General features: G+C 41.0%; 1 protein-coding gene across 2 annotated transcripts; it reads left to right on the top strand.

The window, feature by feature from the left end:
- Window positions 1-628: 628 nt before the first annotated feature.
- LOC306984976 (histone-lysine N-methyltransferase set-1-like) lies at window positions 629-10034 on the top strand. Of its 2 annotated transcripts, XM_079586792.1 has the most exons (6): window positions 629-735; window positions 1297-1438; window positions 2876-3062; window positions 3294-3365; window positions 9577-9618; window positions 9716-10034. In XM_079586792.1, exons 1-5 carry the CDS (start codon window positions 630-632, stop codon window positions 9589-9591), a joined length of 522 nt encoding a protein of 173 aa, XP_079442918.1. In that variant the 5' UTR covers window position 629; the 3' UTR covers window positions 9592-9618; window positions 9716-10034. The 2 variants fall into 2 exon arrangements, with proteins under 2 accessions (XP_079442918.1, XP_079442917.1); XM_079586791.1 differs by lacking the exons at window positions 9577-9618; window positions 9716-10034 and having other exon boundaries at window positions 3294-4111.
- Window positions 10035-18664: the final 8630 nt, after the last annotated feature.

Genomic DNA, 18664 nt, shown 5'->3' with positions numbered 1-18664 from the left:
AAAGTTGAGTGGATGAATTTACAGTTTAATACAGTAAGATACAGAAATCTATTAAATAAACAGAAACGAAACTAATGTAAAAGTATACTTTCATTAATGTAAAAGTATACTTTCATTAATGTAATGTTACTGTCATTAGAATGACTTGAAAAAATATTTAGTTTATTCATTTTAGGGCTGGATATTAGCAGACATTTTATGATTCAATTTTAATTCACATTCTTTCGATTCTATTTCCAATTTGATTTTACATGTATTATTTTAATGTAAATCAGGTGTAATACATGTAACATTTTCTAAAACTTTCTCTCTATAGTTAATTTTTCTAAGTAACGAGTTTAGTTAGCTTCGTTTGATCTGAGGCGCCACATTAAAGAGTGATAAAATGGTATTAAAATGGACTGAATTTGAAATCGGAGACTGTTTCTTATCATAAGTAGCAAGCCTCAAAACCTCACTTATCAACTATTTATGTGTAAAATGTTGTATTTATTGATATAGACTACAGTCTGACAATAATGTACTGTATATAAAGCATCTATCTATCTATCTAATATATATATATATATATATATATTTATATATATACACACATACTAATTATGTTGTCTGGAATGTTTTCAGTCAACATGTTAAGAAAGAAGAGAATAAAACCTGAGCAGGATGCAAAAGAACACATATTGTCGGGCAAAGACAAAGCCTTCATTGAGGGACGACAAATCAACACATTCAAAGGTAAATTGTGCACCACAAGGCAATTTGACTATGTTCAGACTGCAGGCAAATCAAATCATAAAGTAGGCATGCACTTGTAAGAATGAAAAGTAGGCCTATTGCTGGCAGTCTGGACATGATCTTTCAAATTCACACATTTTACCCTTGGGTAAGCCGCTAATTTTTTCATAAAGGTTAAGAGATGGAAAAAAAAAAACTTTAAACAATTTTTTTATTATTATTATTTTAAAATAAATACTTAACTATGTATACAGAGAATAATGTAAACATTATTCTCTGTATACATAGTTAAGTATTTATTTTTATTTTATTTGTTGTACCTAATTTGGTTACAACCAAATTCAACTAGTAGACTATATCACAGTGAAAACCAATGCTTGATTTTTTTTTTTTTTTCTTTATTTTTTTTTTTTTTTTCTTGCACCTCATATTACATTTATACATTACACAGTTTTACAGGATTTAACTCTTTAAAAGGATAGGTTGGTTAGCTGTGTAACATATAGGTGCACTTGGATTCATGTTTTATTTGTATTATTATATATTATTTTGCTCTTTTAGGGAGAGGTGTGTTTGCACTTGAGCACATTGAACCATCCACCTTTGTTGTTGAATACCGTGGGATTCTCTCTCAAAGTAAACATGTTAAAGATGTTCAAGGCAACTACTTGTTTGACTTCACATGGAATGGAACCAGTTATTGGTAAGCTGGCTGTTTCTTTTTTGGTTTATTTATTTATTTTTGGTTCATATTCAGAGCAAACTAGTTGCATGTCATTCTAATAAAAACAGTTATGATTATGATGATGATTATTATTATTACAATATAGGGCTGCACGATTTGGGGGAAATGTCATATTGCGATTGAGGTCAATATTGCAATTGGAATATGCAATTGCGATATAATAAACAAATGGTTTCATGAGTCTACTTGCTTGGATCTAAAGCAAAATGCACACACAGATTAGTGATAATTCTGAAATGTGTATTTCTCAACTCAAACTAGCAACAACAACTAAATGATTGATAACATCGAAGCCATTGATGTCTGGATATAAATTAATCCACCCCCATTAAAAACATTAATTATAGCCATCCAACATTACAGTGATTCCATCATTACAATTGAAAGCTATAATAAAAAATAAAAAAAACATTTATTAGACTTCATTAAATATAACAGCTTTTAATTTAAGTGAACTTCAAATAATCCTCACATAAACCCATAATAAATGTCATATTTACCTGTGCCCTCCCTTTCTTTCAGGTATACAGAAATTTAATAAAGTTATCAAACATAATAAATAGACTAATCCTTATTAAAGCTACATAAGTTCTTTAGTCAAGAGCAGTGAGTAATTTTCTCTGTCCCCTTTGTTCTTTGATTTACTTTACTGACAGGAAGCTTTGGCTGCTGGCCCTTTAAGAGCAGCCGCTGCTGACAGAGACGCGGATCTCACATGCGCCTCATTCTCTCACAACTCTATACGTCCATCATAAGACTGCTCTTATGTTATGAAGATACTCGACAAACGACATTTTGGCATAATTGTGTGTTATTGTTCGTTCAAGCGCGAAAGAGAACTGTATTTCTGGCGCATGTCTTTCTATGAGTCACAGTCGGACATTCAGCGAATCAGCGCGCTCTCTTTTGACTTGTCTCGCATTAATGGTTTTAAGCAATCGCATGAGAGCATTATCATGTAACACTAGCCAAAGGATGACAAAAAATAACAGATGCTGCGTTAATTGCGTACCAGCCCATTGTTTATTTTACACAAAATCGCAGCATTTTGCGTCATATAATCGCACAGGCTTGACATCGCGATTACGATTGCGATAAGATTAATCGTGCAGCACTATTACAATAGCAGATTTGCTATGGTTCTCATAACATGAGGAACTTATTAGTTAGTGATAATCAATAACATGGTTATTTTTCAACTGGGGTATTATTTTTTTACCTTAAGTGGATCATCTGACCTATTAAATTCTTAGGAAGTCAAGTTAACTTTAACCATGTGTATTTGAATATAGGTTAAATAGGCCAAGGTTAGCCTAACCCAAATGTTCAGTTAGAACCGTATGTTTCAGTGTGTGTCTATGTTTTAAGTTTCTTACTGCACTATTTTTATCACAGCATAGATGCAACAAAAGAGTACGGTGGACATTCACTTGGACGACTGGTGAATGATCCAAATTGCAAAGTCAAGACAGTCATTGTTGACGGAAGGCCACACCTGTGTCTGTTTAGTATAAGACATATCTTTCCAGATGAGGAGGTCACATACAACTATGGGGATTCCTCTTGGCCTTGGCGTTTAAGGGTGAGTCTCTTAAATAATTTATCACTGAAAGTCAACCATGTTCTGTATTTCATGAATGTTAGTTTTTTATATGATGCAGATTATTTTTTTTAAATTCTGCATGTCTGCTTTGTGCACGACGGAGCAATGAAAGGGACACTAGATATTTAGACTGATACTAGAATTAGTTGCGGTGACCAATTGGCAAACATCCTTGCCTCAGTGTTGTACCTGTCTTTCTCATAATTACAGGAATTGTGTGACGAGACATCAGTGGCTGTGACTGAATGCAGTGTGAATCCTTCCTCATCAGTGAAACAGAAAGTAAGTGAGCGCATGTTCCTTCATTGTTTTCTTCTCTTTGACACAGGCAATGTTAAGTGTAGGATGGTTGGGCACCATACTAGACTGGTTGACGTGGACTGTCGTCTTAAAGACCCTGTTGTGACGTCTCAAATTCGAGTAAAATGTACCTTGCTCGGTTCATTCATTTTCATAACTCGTGCGTTGGGGGATGGGCATGACACTGACCTGAAATGTAAGGACAGTTCTCCACTACGAGGACCGTCATGTCAGGGATAGGGTTTGAGGAAAAGATGTTGCTTTGGGTATGTGTCGGCTGCTTCTTTATTGTGGATAAGCTGTAGACCCAATATGCACACTTTTCAATCTGGATATGCTTTGTGACTTTCAGTCACAGAGATGTAAACTGTTAAGGCCCATTCACACTAACCATAACTGTGTTAGGGTCCAACCAGCAGACGGTAACGTTCTGTTTATTGTGATCGCATCTTTGACTGCCGCTTATATATTGAAGCATGTTATAGCAGAATTGATTCCGATTGGCTGTCAATTAAGCAATGTATCGCAATACAAAAATGCAACAATATATATTGTGGATAGTGACAATATGTATTGTGTATAGGACACCCAAAAATAAAAGTTACTGTTTGAGGGGAAACAATCAAGTTTACAGAGTTTTAGTGTCAATACTACATTAAACTACTATATATATATAATGCAGTGGGGGAATATTTGTGGGTCCTGATAATGCTAAATGTCTTTTGTTACCAGTGAAAAGTGGCCTTCATTAATTTAAATATATCTAGTTGGTGACAGAGTGCAAGCATATTTGTCTAAAACAAATCCATCCATCCATCTTCTTTTGCTTATCCGGGGCCATGTCGCGGGGGCAGCAGTCTAAGCAGAGATGCCCAGACTTCCCTCTCCCTAGCCACTTCCTCTAGCTCTTCCGGGGGGACACCGAGGCGTTCCCAGGCCAGCCGGGAGACAGTCTCTCCAGCGTGTCCTAGGTCTTCCCCGGGGTCTCCTCCCGGTGGGACGCGCCCGGAACACCTTCCCGGGAAGGCGTCCAGGAGCCATCCGGAACAGACACTCCACCCATTTGCATTAACCCTTTGAGCCCGACGGCATCGTCCACGACGCCACACGACTCCTCCGATAAATATTTATATTATTTGATTGATTTTCTTACCGTTTTTTTGCAGCAGAAAGCTAACGAGCTAGCCGTCACGGGGGTGTCTTTGGTGTCTTTCTAGCCTTTACAGAAGTTTTTCTATCCAGCCTGGAACTTATGCGTCCTTTTAGAGTGTTTCAGCAATAAATCCAAACGCTTATATCCAAGTTTTATCCACTTGATGTCCATAATTTATACATTTTCTGTCATTTTTGCCGCTAGCTCGATGCTAGCTGCCATTTTGGATATCACGTGATTCTTTGCGTGAGGTTGTTGACCAATGACAGGCTGATCCGTCGTCCACGTTGGTGTGCGTCATTACGCATGAACCAAGGCTGATATTGTGGAGAGAGAGAGAGAGAGAGAGAGACGCACGGCACAGTGGTTTCGAGGGGAGAGAGAGACGCACAGAGAGACGCAAGTTTTGAAGAATACACGGAGAATAATGGATCGTCAGAGATTGAGAAACATGGATCTAAATCAAGCGCTGGCCTTTTTTGATGCCATGGAGGATGATGGATTTTCTGGAGAAGAGAGCTATTTGACTGATGAGGAACTCGATTACCAGGATGGTCTAGACACTGCTGAAGAGTAAGTTCCATTTATTTATTTACTGTAAAAGTATATAAAAAAAACGAATATTATAAAATATAAATTTTCTAAATATGTAATAATAAGTTCTGTAAAAGTAGTATTTCGTTTTCTATGTTTGTTACAGAGTAGTAAGAGTTGTGGATTACACTTTGTCTCTCAGCCATTGTTTGTATCTCTAGGTAAACTCAGACAAACAAAGGATAGTGGGGGGTTGGTCACACCTTTTAGCTGTGGAGAGAATGTCTCAAGGATGTTGTAGTGGGGGGTTGGTCACACCTTTTGGCTGGGGAGAGAGTGCTCATATTATAGCTGTGGTGGGTTGGGGGGTACAGTAGCAATCTCAGCCATTGTTATCTTATGTGAGAAATCAAATACAAAAACACTAATTGATCTGATATGTATGATCTAATATTTTGCTTTATTTGTTTTACAGTCATGATAATGAAGACACCAGCCCACCCACCCGAGCCAGACAGGAAAGCTCCCATTCTTCCGCTGAGGAGGGTCCTCCCACTTCTGCTGCAGCATCCCAGCCTTCCACTTCTGCTGCAGCATCCCAGCCTTCCACTTCTGCTGCAGCATCCCAGCCTTCCACTTCTGCTGCAGCATCCCAGCCTTCCACTTCTGCTGCAGCATCCCAGCCTTCCACTTCTGCTGCAGCATCCCAGCCTTCCACTTCTGCTGCAGCATCCCAGCCTTCCACTTCTGCTGCAGCATCCCAGCCTTCCACTTCTGCTGCAGCATCCCAGCCTTCCACTTCTGCTGCAGCATCCCAGCCTTCCACTTCTGCTGCAGCATCCCAGCCTTCCACTTCTGCTGCAGCATCGCAGCCTTCCACTTCTGCTGCAGCATCCCAGCCTTCCACTTCTGCTGCAGCATCCCAGCCTTCCACTTCTGCTGCAGCATCCCAGCCTTCCACTTCTGCTGCAGCATCGCAGCCTTCCACTTCTGCTGCAGCATCCCAGCCTTCCACTTCTGCTGCAGCATCCCAGCCTTCCACTTCTGCTGCAGCATCCCAGCCTTCCACTTCTGCTGCAGCATCGCAGCCTTCCACTTCTGCTGCAGCATCCCAGCCTTCCACTTCTGCTGCAGCATCGCAGCCTTCCACTTCTGCTGCAGCATCCCAGCCTTCCACTTCTGCTGCAGCATCGCAGCCTTCCACTTCTGCTGCAGCATCCCAGCCTTCCACTTCTGCTGCAGCATCCCAGCCTTCCACTTCTGCTGCAGCATCCCAGCCTTCCACTTCTGCTGCAGCATCCCAGCCTTCCACTTCTGCTGCAGCATCGCAGCCTTCCACTTCTGCTGCAGCATCGCAGCCTTCCACTTCTGCTGCAGCATCGCAGCCTTCCACTTCTGCTGCAGCATCCCAGCCTTCCACTTCTGCTGCAGCATCCCAGCCTTCCACTTCTGCTGCAGCATCCCAGCCTTCCACTTCTGCTGCAGCATCCCAGCCTTCCACTTCTGCTGCAGCATCCCAGCCTTCCACTTCTGCTGCAGCATCCCAGCCTTCCACTTCTGCTGCAGCATCCCAGCCTTCCACTTCTGCTGCAGCATCCCAGCCTTCCACTTCTGCTGCAGCATCCCAGCCTTCCACTTCTGCTGCAGCATCCCAGCCTTCCACTTCTGCTGCAGCATCGCAGCCTTCCACTTCTGCTGCAGCATCCCAGCCTTCCACTTCTGCTGCAGCATCGCAGCCTTCCACTTCTGCTGCAGCATCCCAGCCTTCCACTTCTGCTGCAGCATCGCAGCCTTCCACTTCTGCTGCAGCATCCCAGCCTTCCACTTCTGCTGCAGCATCCCAGCCTTCCACTTCTGCTGCAGCATCCCAGCCTTCCACTTCTGCTGCAGCATCCCAGCCTTCCACTTCTGCTGCAGCATCGCAGCCTTCCACTTCTGCTGCAGCATCGCAGCCTTCCACTTCTGCTGCAGCATCGCAGCCTTCCACTTCTGCTGCAGCATCGCAGCCTTCCACTTCTGCTGCAGCATCCCAGCCTTCCACTTCTGCTGCAGCATCCCAGCCTTCCACTTCTGCTGCAGCATCCCAGCCTTCCACTTCTGCTGCAGCATCCCAGCCTTCCACTTCTGCTGCAGCATCGCAGCCTTCCACTTCTGCTGCAGCATCGCAGCCTTCCACTTCTGCTGCAGCATCGCAGCCTTCCACTTCTGCTGCAGCATCGCAGCCTTCCACTTCTGCTGCAGCATCGCAGCCTTCCACTTCTGCTGCAGCATCGCAGCCTTCCACTTCTGCTGCAGCATCGCAGCCTTCCACTTCTGCTGCAGCATCGCAGCCTTCCACTTCTGCTGCAGCATCCCAGCCTTCCACTTCTGCTGCAGCATCGCAGCCTCCCACTTCTGCTGCAGCATCGCAGCCTCCCACTTCTGCTGCAGCATCCCAGCCTCCCACTTCTGCTGCAGCATCCCAGCCTCCCACTTCTGCTGCAGCATCCCAGCAGCTGCCAGGAATAGGCTAGAGGATGGATACCCGACCCAAGCCCGACGGGACCCGCCGGTACCCGACGGGCTGGGCCGGGTTCGGACAGATATTTAGAAATGATGTTCGGGTTCGGGTCGGGCTCGGTCACATCAGCGCGAAGGCATTGAACATTTTAAATTTAAAACAGGTTATAATGTAGGTAGCCAATGTGCCTGATGCTTTCACTTGATGCAAATGTTCGTTTTTGTGATTAAAAAATATGTAAAATATTACCATAACATCTGTCTTCCTGTGTGCGGAAATTTGTTTATGTAGCCGTGGCGCTGAAACGCTCATCTATTGACATTTCTGAATCTCTTCCTTTCAGTTGCTTAATAAAAGCGGGCTTTCCACACAAACAAACGTACATGTGTCATTAGTATGAGAATAAAAAAAAACGGGATTTTAACTTTCGGTCTCGGGTCGGGCTCGAACATAAATATCTGTATGCCTGTCGGGCTCGGGTCGGGTTCGGTTTACTGCTCTGTCGGACGCGGGCCGGGCTCGGACAGAAAAATTCGGCCCGATCCGCACTCTAGAATAGGCCATGAACGGCTGCAGTCACGGTCTAGAGGGAGAGCGCGGTCAAGGTCAAGATCCAGATCCAGATCCAGATCCGGCAGCTTGAGGGGTCGACAGAGTCCTGAATCCACAAGGTCGAGATCTAGATCACCTCAGCCAGCAGCCCCAACTCCATCATGGAACAGTAAGAGTCAGCCAGACATCCCTCCAGTGCCCAAAAGGTTCGTCCCAACAATAAAGCCAGGACATCATCCATATACACACCATTGGACCTTTTCAAACTTTTTGTCAGTGACAGTGCAGCAACCACTTTGTGTAATAACACATACACAGACGCTGCAAAAAAAACATTGCCACTGGCAAAAAATATTCCTGGAAAAAATTAACTGTTGAAGAATTTTTCCAATATTTAGGACTGACTTTCTTTTTTGCACTGGTGAGACTGACAAATATCCGGGACTACTGGAGGACAAACACCATTTTCAGCCAACAGTTTCCCCACTCAGTGATGGCACGTGACAGGTAGCAGGTAATTTCCTGGAACATCCACATGAGCAACCCTGATGAAGATGTCCACAACGACCGGAAGAGAGGGACACCAGCTTATGACCGGCTGTTTCGTCTGAAGCCCCTTTTAGATGACATCAAACATGCATGCAGAGCATTTTATCGCCCACGGCAGAACCTTTCAGTGGACGAGAGGATGGTGCCAACAAAGGCTCACACTGGCATGACGCAATATATGAAGGCGAAGCCAACTAAGTGGGGCTTCAAACTTTTTGTGCTGGCAGACAGCAGCATTGGGTACACTTTAGACTTTGCTGTATACACGGGGAAGTCTGTGTTTGCTTCTGGTGTAGGACTGGCATACGACTCGGTTATGTCCCTCATGAGCAAATCATTCCTAGGGAGTGGCTACAATGTGTATGTAGACAACTTCTACACAAGTCCAAAGCTATTCATGGATCTCTACAGCATGAACTTTGGAGCATGTGGCACCTACAGGGACAACAGAGACGAGGATGCCCCCGCACAACCACAAATGCCATGAACAAAAAGGATCCTAGGGGCACCATCAGGTGGATCCGTGACGGCCCTCTGGTTTTCGTTTAGTGGATGGACACTCGGGAAGTCTCTGTCTGCTCCACAATTCACCCGGCCTTCTCTGGCAACACAGTTCAGAGGAGGGTAAGAACTCAGGATGGAGGCTGGAACACCAAATCCATTCCATGCCCAACCCCGGTCACTGAATACAGCAAGAATATGGGAGGTGTTGATCTTTCTGATCAACTCATCCAATACTACTCCGTTCACCAAAAAACATTTCAGTGTAAAGTGGTCCTTTTCGTGTTACACAGGACCAGAGACTAGTTTTCCCTGTGTGCTTATCTGCTGATATTTCACATGGTCCGAAACTGTTTAGATTGTAGGGCTGGAATACATTTTAATTGTTGCTTTTTACCCCTCAGGAAAAAGCCAAATGAATCAGGATGAAACTGAGAACACCAGAGGTATTTAAACATTTGGGTATATTAAAGTTATTCCATGTATATACATATAGGTGTATAGGTATACATATGTATGTTTGTTTGTTTGTTTGTTTTACAGAGACCAAATTGAGGAGAATAGTGAAAAGGCCATGGAGCCCAAATGAAGTGAATGCTGTCATGAAACATTTCAGAGTCCATATTTCAAAGGGACACCTTGCAACAAAGGCAGAGTGTGAGCAGTGCAAGACTGCAGAGGACCCTGTTCTGAGAGAAAGAACGGCCCAAAATATAAGGGATTTCGTGAGGAACCGAGGTTTGATGTTGAAAAAGAAATCATCTTAGAGTTCTTCGAGAGATCAGTGTTGCCTTCCATTAAAGGTTGTATCAGCGATTTCAGGCCCAAAAATAGGCCCAAATATAAATGATCACATTCATCTAATTTTTCCTAACGATCCGCTAGCTGCCCGCCCCATAAGTATGCCGTCCAAAAACCGCGTCTCTGTAGGCAGCCTAGGCTCTCAGATCTGCACACAAAAGGTGGGGGTGTTGTGGTTTGAGATTTTGCGGTGATTGGTTGGAACTGTCGGTGATTGGTTGGAACACTGTTTATTTTGGTTTTGGTGGTTGGTGAAACCCATTGTTTTTGTGTGCAGATCTCAGAGCCTAGGCTGCCTACAGAGACGCGGTTTTTGGACGGCATGCTTATGGGGCGGGCAGCTAGCGGATTGTTAGGAAAGATTAGATGAATGTGATCATTTATGTTTGGGCCTGAAATCGCTGATACAACCTTTAATGTCTGTGGGTTTTGTTCTCTAAAGTGTTTTTGGGCCAGAAGAGTGTTCAAGACATCCTTTTATTTACTTTTATTAAAACACTGTTTTGAAAGAAATTTACAAATACATGCATTTACTGGAAGGCAATTTAATTTGGTTTTATTTCCAGTGTGTTGCTGTGGTCATTTTGAGGCACACTCCCTCATGCACTTTAGTCCCATAATGGTTAGAGATGTACCGATTACAATTTTGTATTGTAATCCAATTCCGATTTTTTCCGAGGTTGACCCGCCGATACCGATTTTAGCCGATTCCGATTTCATTTTTTCTAACCACTGAACAGCACACACATTTATTTTCTATATGTTTTTTTTTTTATATAAAACACCATATACTTCTACCCAAACTGAATAATAAAAACAAGTTTAAATGGGTGAATTTTCTATAAATATTTTTGAGTCATTTCATTTTCTTTTCTGACATAGCCTATTCCAGTTCTTGTTAAAACACACTAGACATGCAAATTCAGTGCATTTTTGGCACTTTTTGTGTGAAATCATATTTATTTTGCACATCAAAAAAAGTGTGCTTTCACTTTAATTGAGTGTGAGCAACGCAGCAAAAATAGACTCTGCGCTTCACTGCTGCTCACGCGACGCTCCTGCTTGTCCTGCTCCCGGTGTGATGCACTCATTGATTAACATGCACGCCGAAAAAAATACGCGCCTCTCACGCTTGCGGTGTGAAACTGACGTAATTCATGAGGTTTTCTACATGTGCGTTACGTGTGCACGTGTGATGCTGATGTTGCGCGATGTTAATCATGCGGCGCCAGAGTGCGTTTGACCGGTATATGTCAGACTGACTGGCCGATCGCCGGTCATGGCCGTTCACGTGAAAATCGTCCAATTCCGGTCCCAAGCCGATCAATCGGTGCATCTCTAATAATGGCCTTATTAGACCTCAGTTGTTGAGCCTTTTTTTTACCATTTGCAAAATAAAAATTGCCCTTTCAATTTAATTTTGTTAGTTTTTATTGGCTGTCTAGTTGCATTTCTTCATCTAATTGTCCTTTAACTAGTCTTCTATGAAGTGTAAAACTTGCTGATCTTTAATCCTTTTCTCCAACCAGGTTCATTTTGCACCACATGTGTATATGTTGGTTGATATAGCAACAGCACATTGTAGCACTATTTCCTTAGGTGTGCGTATTACTTTTACAGGTTTAGTGGCAGCAAAAAGATGCACAATCATTTGTGAATTCACTCTTTAACGTAGAATAGTTGATTTGGTTTAGTATGGTTAACTCTAATACAGGTACTCCTGCTATGTGTGGAGTTAATTGTGATGTCCATTTAAACCCAGTTTGTCCTCATAATCAAGGGTTAGTCAGGTGTTTGTGTGTGTTTGAGAGTGTGTGAGTGAGGTCCAGTTAAACCCAAAATGTCCTCATAATCAAGGGTTAGTCGGGTGTTTGAGAGTGTGTGTGTGTGAGAGAGGTCCAGTTAAATCCAAAATGTCCTCATAATCAAGGGTTAGTCAGGTGTTTGAGAGTGTGTGAGTGAGGTCCAGTTAAACCCAAAATGTCCTCATAATCAAGGGTTAGTCGGGTGTTTGAGAGTGTGTGTGTGTGTGAGAGAGAGGTCCAGTTAAATCCAAAATGTCCTCATAATCAAGGGTTAGTTAGGTGTTCGTGTGTGAGAGGTCCAGTTAAACCCAAAATGTCCTCATAATCAAGGGTTAGTCAGGTGTTTGTGTGTTTGAGTGTGTGTGTGAGAGGTCCAGTTAAACCCAAAATGTCCTCATAATCAAGGGTTAGTCAGGTGTTTGAGAGTGTGTGTGTGAGCGGTCCAGTTAAACCCAAAATGTCCTCATAATCAAGGGTTAGTCAGGTGTTTGTGTGTGTTTGAGAGTGTGTGTGTGAGAGGTCCAGTTAAACCCAAAATGTCCTCATAATCAAGGGTTAGTCAGGTGTTTGAGTGTGTGTGTGAGTGAAGTCCAGTTAAACCCAAAATGTCCTCATAATCAAGGGTTAGTCAGGTGTTTGAGAGTGTGTGTGTGAGAGGTCCAGTTAAACCCAAAATGTCCTCATAATCAAGGGTTAGTTAGGGTTGTGTGTGTATGCATGATTCATATGGTTACAGATGTACAGTTAAACCCAAATGGTCAGCAATGTTCATTTAGATACTAATACCAAGTCTTGAACAATCTTCTCTTTTCACATTAACAAAACCCAAACCCAATCAACTGGAAATATTTAGCTTTATTCAAAACTATCTTTAGACAAAACTTCTTAAAATCTAATGAATAAATTAAGACTGACATTCAAGGTTCAAATATGAAAAATACTTGTGGGTGAATGCATTTGTCAGTGATGGTTAAATAGTGTAAACTCCTTTTGGTTTTTTATTTTCTTAATTTTTAAAGCTAAAATATTTCCGTATTTCACTTTCCCTCTTCTCTCTTTGCTCTTCACTCACTTCACACCTGTTAAATCTCACATTACAAACTCAGGTTAGTTTTCTGAAATCTCTCTTAAAGTTTAAGCCAGTGTGAACAATTTGATGATAATTTCTTGTTTTGTTTTTCTATATGCTGGTATTGAAACAAACTTAAGTGATGTGGCACTCTCATGGGTAAAGTTAGTCCAGGTTATACCAGGTTAGTCCTCATAATTAATGGTCAGATGTGTGTGTGTATGTGAGTGATGTCCAGATAAACCAGGGTAGTCCTCATAAATCATAATTGAATCAGGAAACGCCCACTCCTGCCCTGTCCTTACAGTGCTTTAGTTTGTCAGGTCTTCATATTACCAGACTGTTTCATTAGAATTAAATTCTGAGCAGTCAGATTTTTACCCCATGCCATAAGGAGCAGTTTAATATTTTTTATTAATCTCTATGACAAAGGGAAAGGTGGGTCCCCATAAACCAGGATGGATCTTTTTAGGGGGAAAAGTCCTTATAAAGCACCCGTACCAGTATGTGTGTGTGTGTGTGTGTGTGTGTGTGTGTGTGTGTGTGTGTGTGTGTTGCGAATCTTACTTACCCGTGATTACCTCCTTGGGAGGAAATGTCACAAGATGCAAAACCGTATATGAAATGAACTAGTGCATCAGCAAGGGATAAGATGACACAGCATTAGTTAAATGTCAGATATCATAAGTCACCTATCTGCACACCCGCCACAAATTACTTTGGGGAATACATCGAACTTGATTCTCTTAAGCATGACAAGTGTAAATTAGGGGAATTGTAGTTGGTTTGCCTCCACTCTCAGTTGCCTAGCAGCATACTCTGATGCAAATTCAAAGTCACTTTGTTTCCTATTGTTAAGAGGCTCGGGGAAAAAAATCCCTTCTGCATTAAAGCTTTCCAAGAATACAAACAGAGGAGAGCAATACTCTGTCCTCCCATACAAATTGGGCTTTTAGATTTACATTTACATTGTATTGTAATCACAGACGTGTTGTTGAAATGGAGCGTACTGTAAGTGCCATGTTTTTCAGTATGTGCACACACACACACACACACACACACACACACACAGAGACACGTGGAAGTGTGGGTGGATTAACATCACTATAGTGATCACATTATGACTGGCTTTTGCAGACCACACATCTTCAGAACAGGTGCTTAGTGCCTTAAGAGTATTATACAAGTGTTTGCTTCATATCTTTCATATTGTATATCGGTTGGAGCACATAGCTTTGTCGTTTGTGCTGCAATACGCATCACTGAACAATATGACCGTTTCTTACCACAATTTTGGCATCTAGTCCGTTGAAGGGCCAGAGTTCAAATTCAGAGCATGTGCTTAACATTTTGCACTGGCACTTTCCCCTTATTATTAAGTTCTTATTATTTTATTTACCAAATGACGTCCTTATTCTTTAAATTGATAATCAACCTAAAAATGAATGAATACAGTCATTGTTTACTTACCCTCATGTCATTCTAAACCTGTTTGCTTTCCTCTGTGGAACACAAAATAATATGTTTTTAGGAATCTTTGAATGTTTTAGCAATGTGAGGTTCAAGGTTCTCATCCAGAATATTTACACACACACACACAAATCTAATTGTGTCATTTATTCACCCTCAGGTCGTTCCAAAATGACTTTCTTCTGTGGAACACAAAATATATTTTGAAGAATGTTGGTAACTAAACAATTTTAGTGGCCATTGACTTCCATTGTATTGAGAGAAAAAAAAATATATTTTATTTTATGTTCTACAGAAAAAGGAAGTCAAGCAGGTTTAGAACAACATGACAGTGAGTAAATGAATGCTGGGTAAATTATTACCCTTTTAACAGTCGAATTGTGTTTGGAAATGAACATCCTCAAAACATCTCCCTTTGGTTTAGAATAAAATGGTAAGTAAATGATGACAGCATTTTCCAATTTGAGTGAACTATCCTTTTTGCCTCGTTTTGTATTTGCAGGAATGCTCTGGATGTCTCTGTGAATTCCTCATGAGGGAAGCCTGGATTTTGCAATGATGTTGTTTGGCAATCTCCGGCTAAAGCTCAACGGTTTTGCGTCTCTTCTTTCCCACAGCTCTATCTGTCCCAGCAGGGGGCTCGGATCTGTCAAAGTGACGGGAATTAGTGACAGCACTTATTCATCTTGGATTATGCCAAGCTAATGATGATAGTCTCTGTTCTTTCTCATTTCAGATCTGGTAGCATTATACATAATTGTCTTCAAGAAATTCCTCAGGATCTGGCATTGGCAGGCTAATTACTAGAATAAGACAGAGAGGGGTCAGCAAAGAGAGGCATTACATTAAAGTGGATTATGAGTTTGCCATACAGATGAAATGAAAATATTTTTTACTCTGACAACTAAGGGTATTATTTTTGAAGAGACAGAACACTTAATATTGTTCTTCTCCACTTTCTTCTCTGCTAAGATGCATAAGCCATGGTCCATTAACGTGGTATTAAATAGGATTTTTGAGATTCTTCTTGCTTTGTGTGCAGTTCCTCTTTTCTGCGTGCTTGGGGCGTTTGGGTGATTCTGAAATTGGACCATGAATGTGGCATATGCACACGGGAATCACATGGAAGGACGTGTATCACATGGATGAAGATTTGTTCTCAATTATTGTAACACAGCCAATAGAAAACATTAAGTGTAATCGCAAGTTAAGGTTTAGCATATTAGATTAAAATCCTGTTAGCCATTTATCTAACTAATTTAGCATACCGTTAACTGACTAGCCTATCATATTAAATACTCAGGTTACTACACTAGCCTACAATGGTTAGCCTAAATATGTCAGTGGTAAACATAGTAATACCTTTTTTGAATGTCAATGGAGGAGAGTCTTCACTGTGCTAAAGGAAATATCTTAAGTGAGGAAATAGCTTATCATTTAATGAATTGACAGCCCATAGTCTAATCATCAACATGTTTTCTCTTAAACATTACTTTTGGATTGTTTTTGCAATGTCGTCAAGGCTTTAATGTGATTGGTCACCAAGGCGCACATGATCCAAGTTACCTGTTACTCTTCCTCCAATGGTAGAGCCACAGACCCGCGTATCTCCCAATAATAATGCCCATCTCTGACTGAACATATTGTAACGTCCTCATCTGGGACTTTCCCTCCGAATCACCAGAGGGCGCCCTTTCCAGAATATTGAACTTCTGCCCATGTTCCTATTACACGCCCTGACTTCCTATTTAGGCCACTCCATTCCTTTTGTACTTTTCAAATTATTTTTTGCTCTGGCTGCAATTTCTGAGTTGATCTTTTTGCCTTGCATTCTTGATTATTCTCGTGGATTTGTGTTTGGGATTTGGTTGCCTGTTTGGACAGCACACCTGGTATTTGATTGGCTCAAATCTGATTGCTAAGAGAGGCCTTCCAGGAGTGCTGATATTTTACACTATAGGAAATGGGAGAAGGCAGGAATAGCGGTGCCAATCTCGCTCGCCAATGTCAATTGGCTTGTTTTGTTTACACTCGAAGGTGATTGGGCTCTCAGGCGAGATCCCAATTCTCCAGTTCAGTTCTGACGTAACGTCTCCGTTCACTCCTTCAGGGAACAGGGGTTACATTAGTAACCTAGATGTTTCCCAATTATTGGCCATTTTCAGATAGGTGTTTTTCAACCTCTTTACCTGATTTGCTCAAATCAAGTGGGCAATTCCCAGTATCTTTTCCCCCATTAACCTCAAGATCTGACGTGGAGAAAATAGAGAGCTTTTGATTTTAATATTGCATCAATATTAAATGTTGCAATTAACATGAAATAAGATGAATAAATGCTTTGCATGTATTTTTTCAATGATTTACTATTTATATTGTTAAGGTTAATTATACGGTATAGCGCAGTGTTCAGTCAGGGAGACTGAAACCGTTGGTGGGTGGTAATTTTCACAAATCACTGATGGAGGTTTGACAGACGGGGGTGAAGGAGCTGGCAGATGTGTAATGAGTCTGGAAGACAGGCTGACACCTGGAAAATAGAGGTCAATTTATCTCTGGCGAAAAGCTGATAGTCTTCTTATATCTAGGAGACACTTAGTTGAAGATGAATGTAATATCCTTTCAGAGATCGGGGATTTTATTTGACTCAGTATAAGGGAAGCCGTGGGTGTCTCCAGGAGAAGCATAAAATAACTCATTCACGAAGTGTGCATATAATCTGATGTAGGCCTGCTAAACTGTAATAAGTGGATGATCAGTCATGAGGAAAAACATTTTTAATGGTAGTTTGATATAGGAACTGCCAGACTGACAGGTGGAAAATGTTGAAAGACTTGCGTTTCCCTTTTGTTAAAGGAGTAATTCACCTAAATAAAATGATGTCATTACTCACTCACCCTCATCACATTCCAAACCTGTAAGCAGTTATTTTTATGTGGTGCATAAAGCATAAAGATGCATAAAGATGAATCAAAGTGTCTACATTTGTGTTCCATGGAAAAATAGCAACTACAGATTTGGAAAATTAGCAAATTGCATTTTTTATAAGGTCCCACTTTATATAAGTGGCTTTAAGTACTATGTACTTACATTGAAATTAATAATTTGATACAATGTACTTATTGTGTACATGTTTACATTGTACTTGTAAAAATACCAGCATGTAATTAGAGCTGTATTTAATTTATGTAATTACATTTGTAATTACCTTCCCTTACACCTTAACCCAACCTTATACCGACCCATACCTCCACACCTGTCCCTAACCTTACCCGTGTCACACCTCAATAGCAGCAAAAGTGTTTTACAATACAACATGAGCACAATAAGTACATTGTACTTATTTTTTATGTAAGTACATAGTACTTAAAGCCACTTAATATAAAGTGTGACCTTTTATATTTGTCAGGTATTCCTTTATAGACTGACTTGTGTAACTGTTTTAAAAATATATATTTTGCAGAAAAAAAAACATCCACTGAAATGTGACGCTATGGCTTTCTGGATTAAAAAAAAAACTGTTAAGACATATCAATGAAGAATGATGGCCTTCTCTATGTTGTTCAGTCTCCAGAGATTTGATGGTTGTGGCCTCCCTGGTTCTTGGGAGATGTGAGGTTGACAAATGATACCATCACAAATCTTTGTCTCAGAGGATTATAATGCCTTATAAAGTCAAAACCAAGATCAGCTAAAAAGATGAGTGTTCACATTTTGAGTATATGTGCTTCAAAATTTGAAAACCTTGAATTTGAAGTTGAAGGTCTGTTCATGGTCCAACACAAATTAAGTTTAAAGGGTCATGAAACCACCCTCTTTTAGCTCAAGTCTAGCTCACAATATTTTTGAAAAATGCAACCTAAATGGGCGTGGTTGGCTGTGAGAAGGGAGTGGAGTGGGTGTGGTATGGCACGGCAGGGATAACTGTCATTGGCCAGTGGTCCATGCATATCGACTGTCATTAAAAATCTGTGGTAAAACGTGAGTAAAAAATGCTTGATTTTTTTTTTATAGCTGGCAAAGTTAAAGTCTATTGAAATACACTGACACCTTATTTCTGTCCTTTCAAAAGTAACTGAACGCCCTGTAATCAAATTCTATTGAATAAAATATGAAATGTACATGTATAATTATAATGTCATTATAAAATATATAGTTGTTTATATACACACTATAAATGCATATTTGAAAATAATAAATTTTCCGCTTAAAAAAAACGTTCCATGCCTCGATCTACGCGCCCCCTGAACCCCAATAATAAAGATGGACAGTGACATATAAATTTACTAAATAGAGACATAATAGATGGCGGTGCAGGTCCTCTGCCCTATCTATTTGAACCATTAGCCA

Source organism: Phoxinus phoxinus, assembly GCF_949152265.1.
Source record: "Phoxinus phoxinus genome assembly, chromosome: 17".
Taxonomy (NCBI): domain Eukaryota; kingdom Metazoa; phylum Chordata; class Actinopteri; order Cypriniformes; family Leuciscidae; genus Phoxinus; species Phoxinus phoxinus.
This window is presented reverse-complemented; position numbering and strand designations above follow the sequence as displayed.

What these genes read in the sequence shown, in the direction of transcription:
- LOC306984976 (XM_079586791.1), top strand. Translation starts at nt 630, where the DNA reads ATGTTAAGAAAGAAGAGAATAAAACCTGAGCAGGATGCAAAAGAACAC. An exon ending in TGGAATGGAACCAGTTATTG is followed by an intron (nt 1,439 to 2,875) that starts GTAAGCTGGCTG and finishes TTTTTATCACAG; the next exon opens with CATAGATGCAACAAAAGAGT. An exon ending in CTTGGCCTTGGCGTTTAAGG is followed by an intron (nt 3,063 to 3,293) that starts GTGAGTCTCTTA and finishes TCATAATTACAG; the next exon opens with GAATTGTGTGACGAGACATC.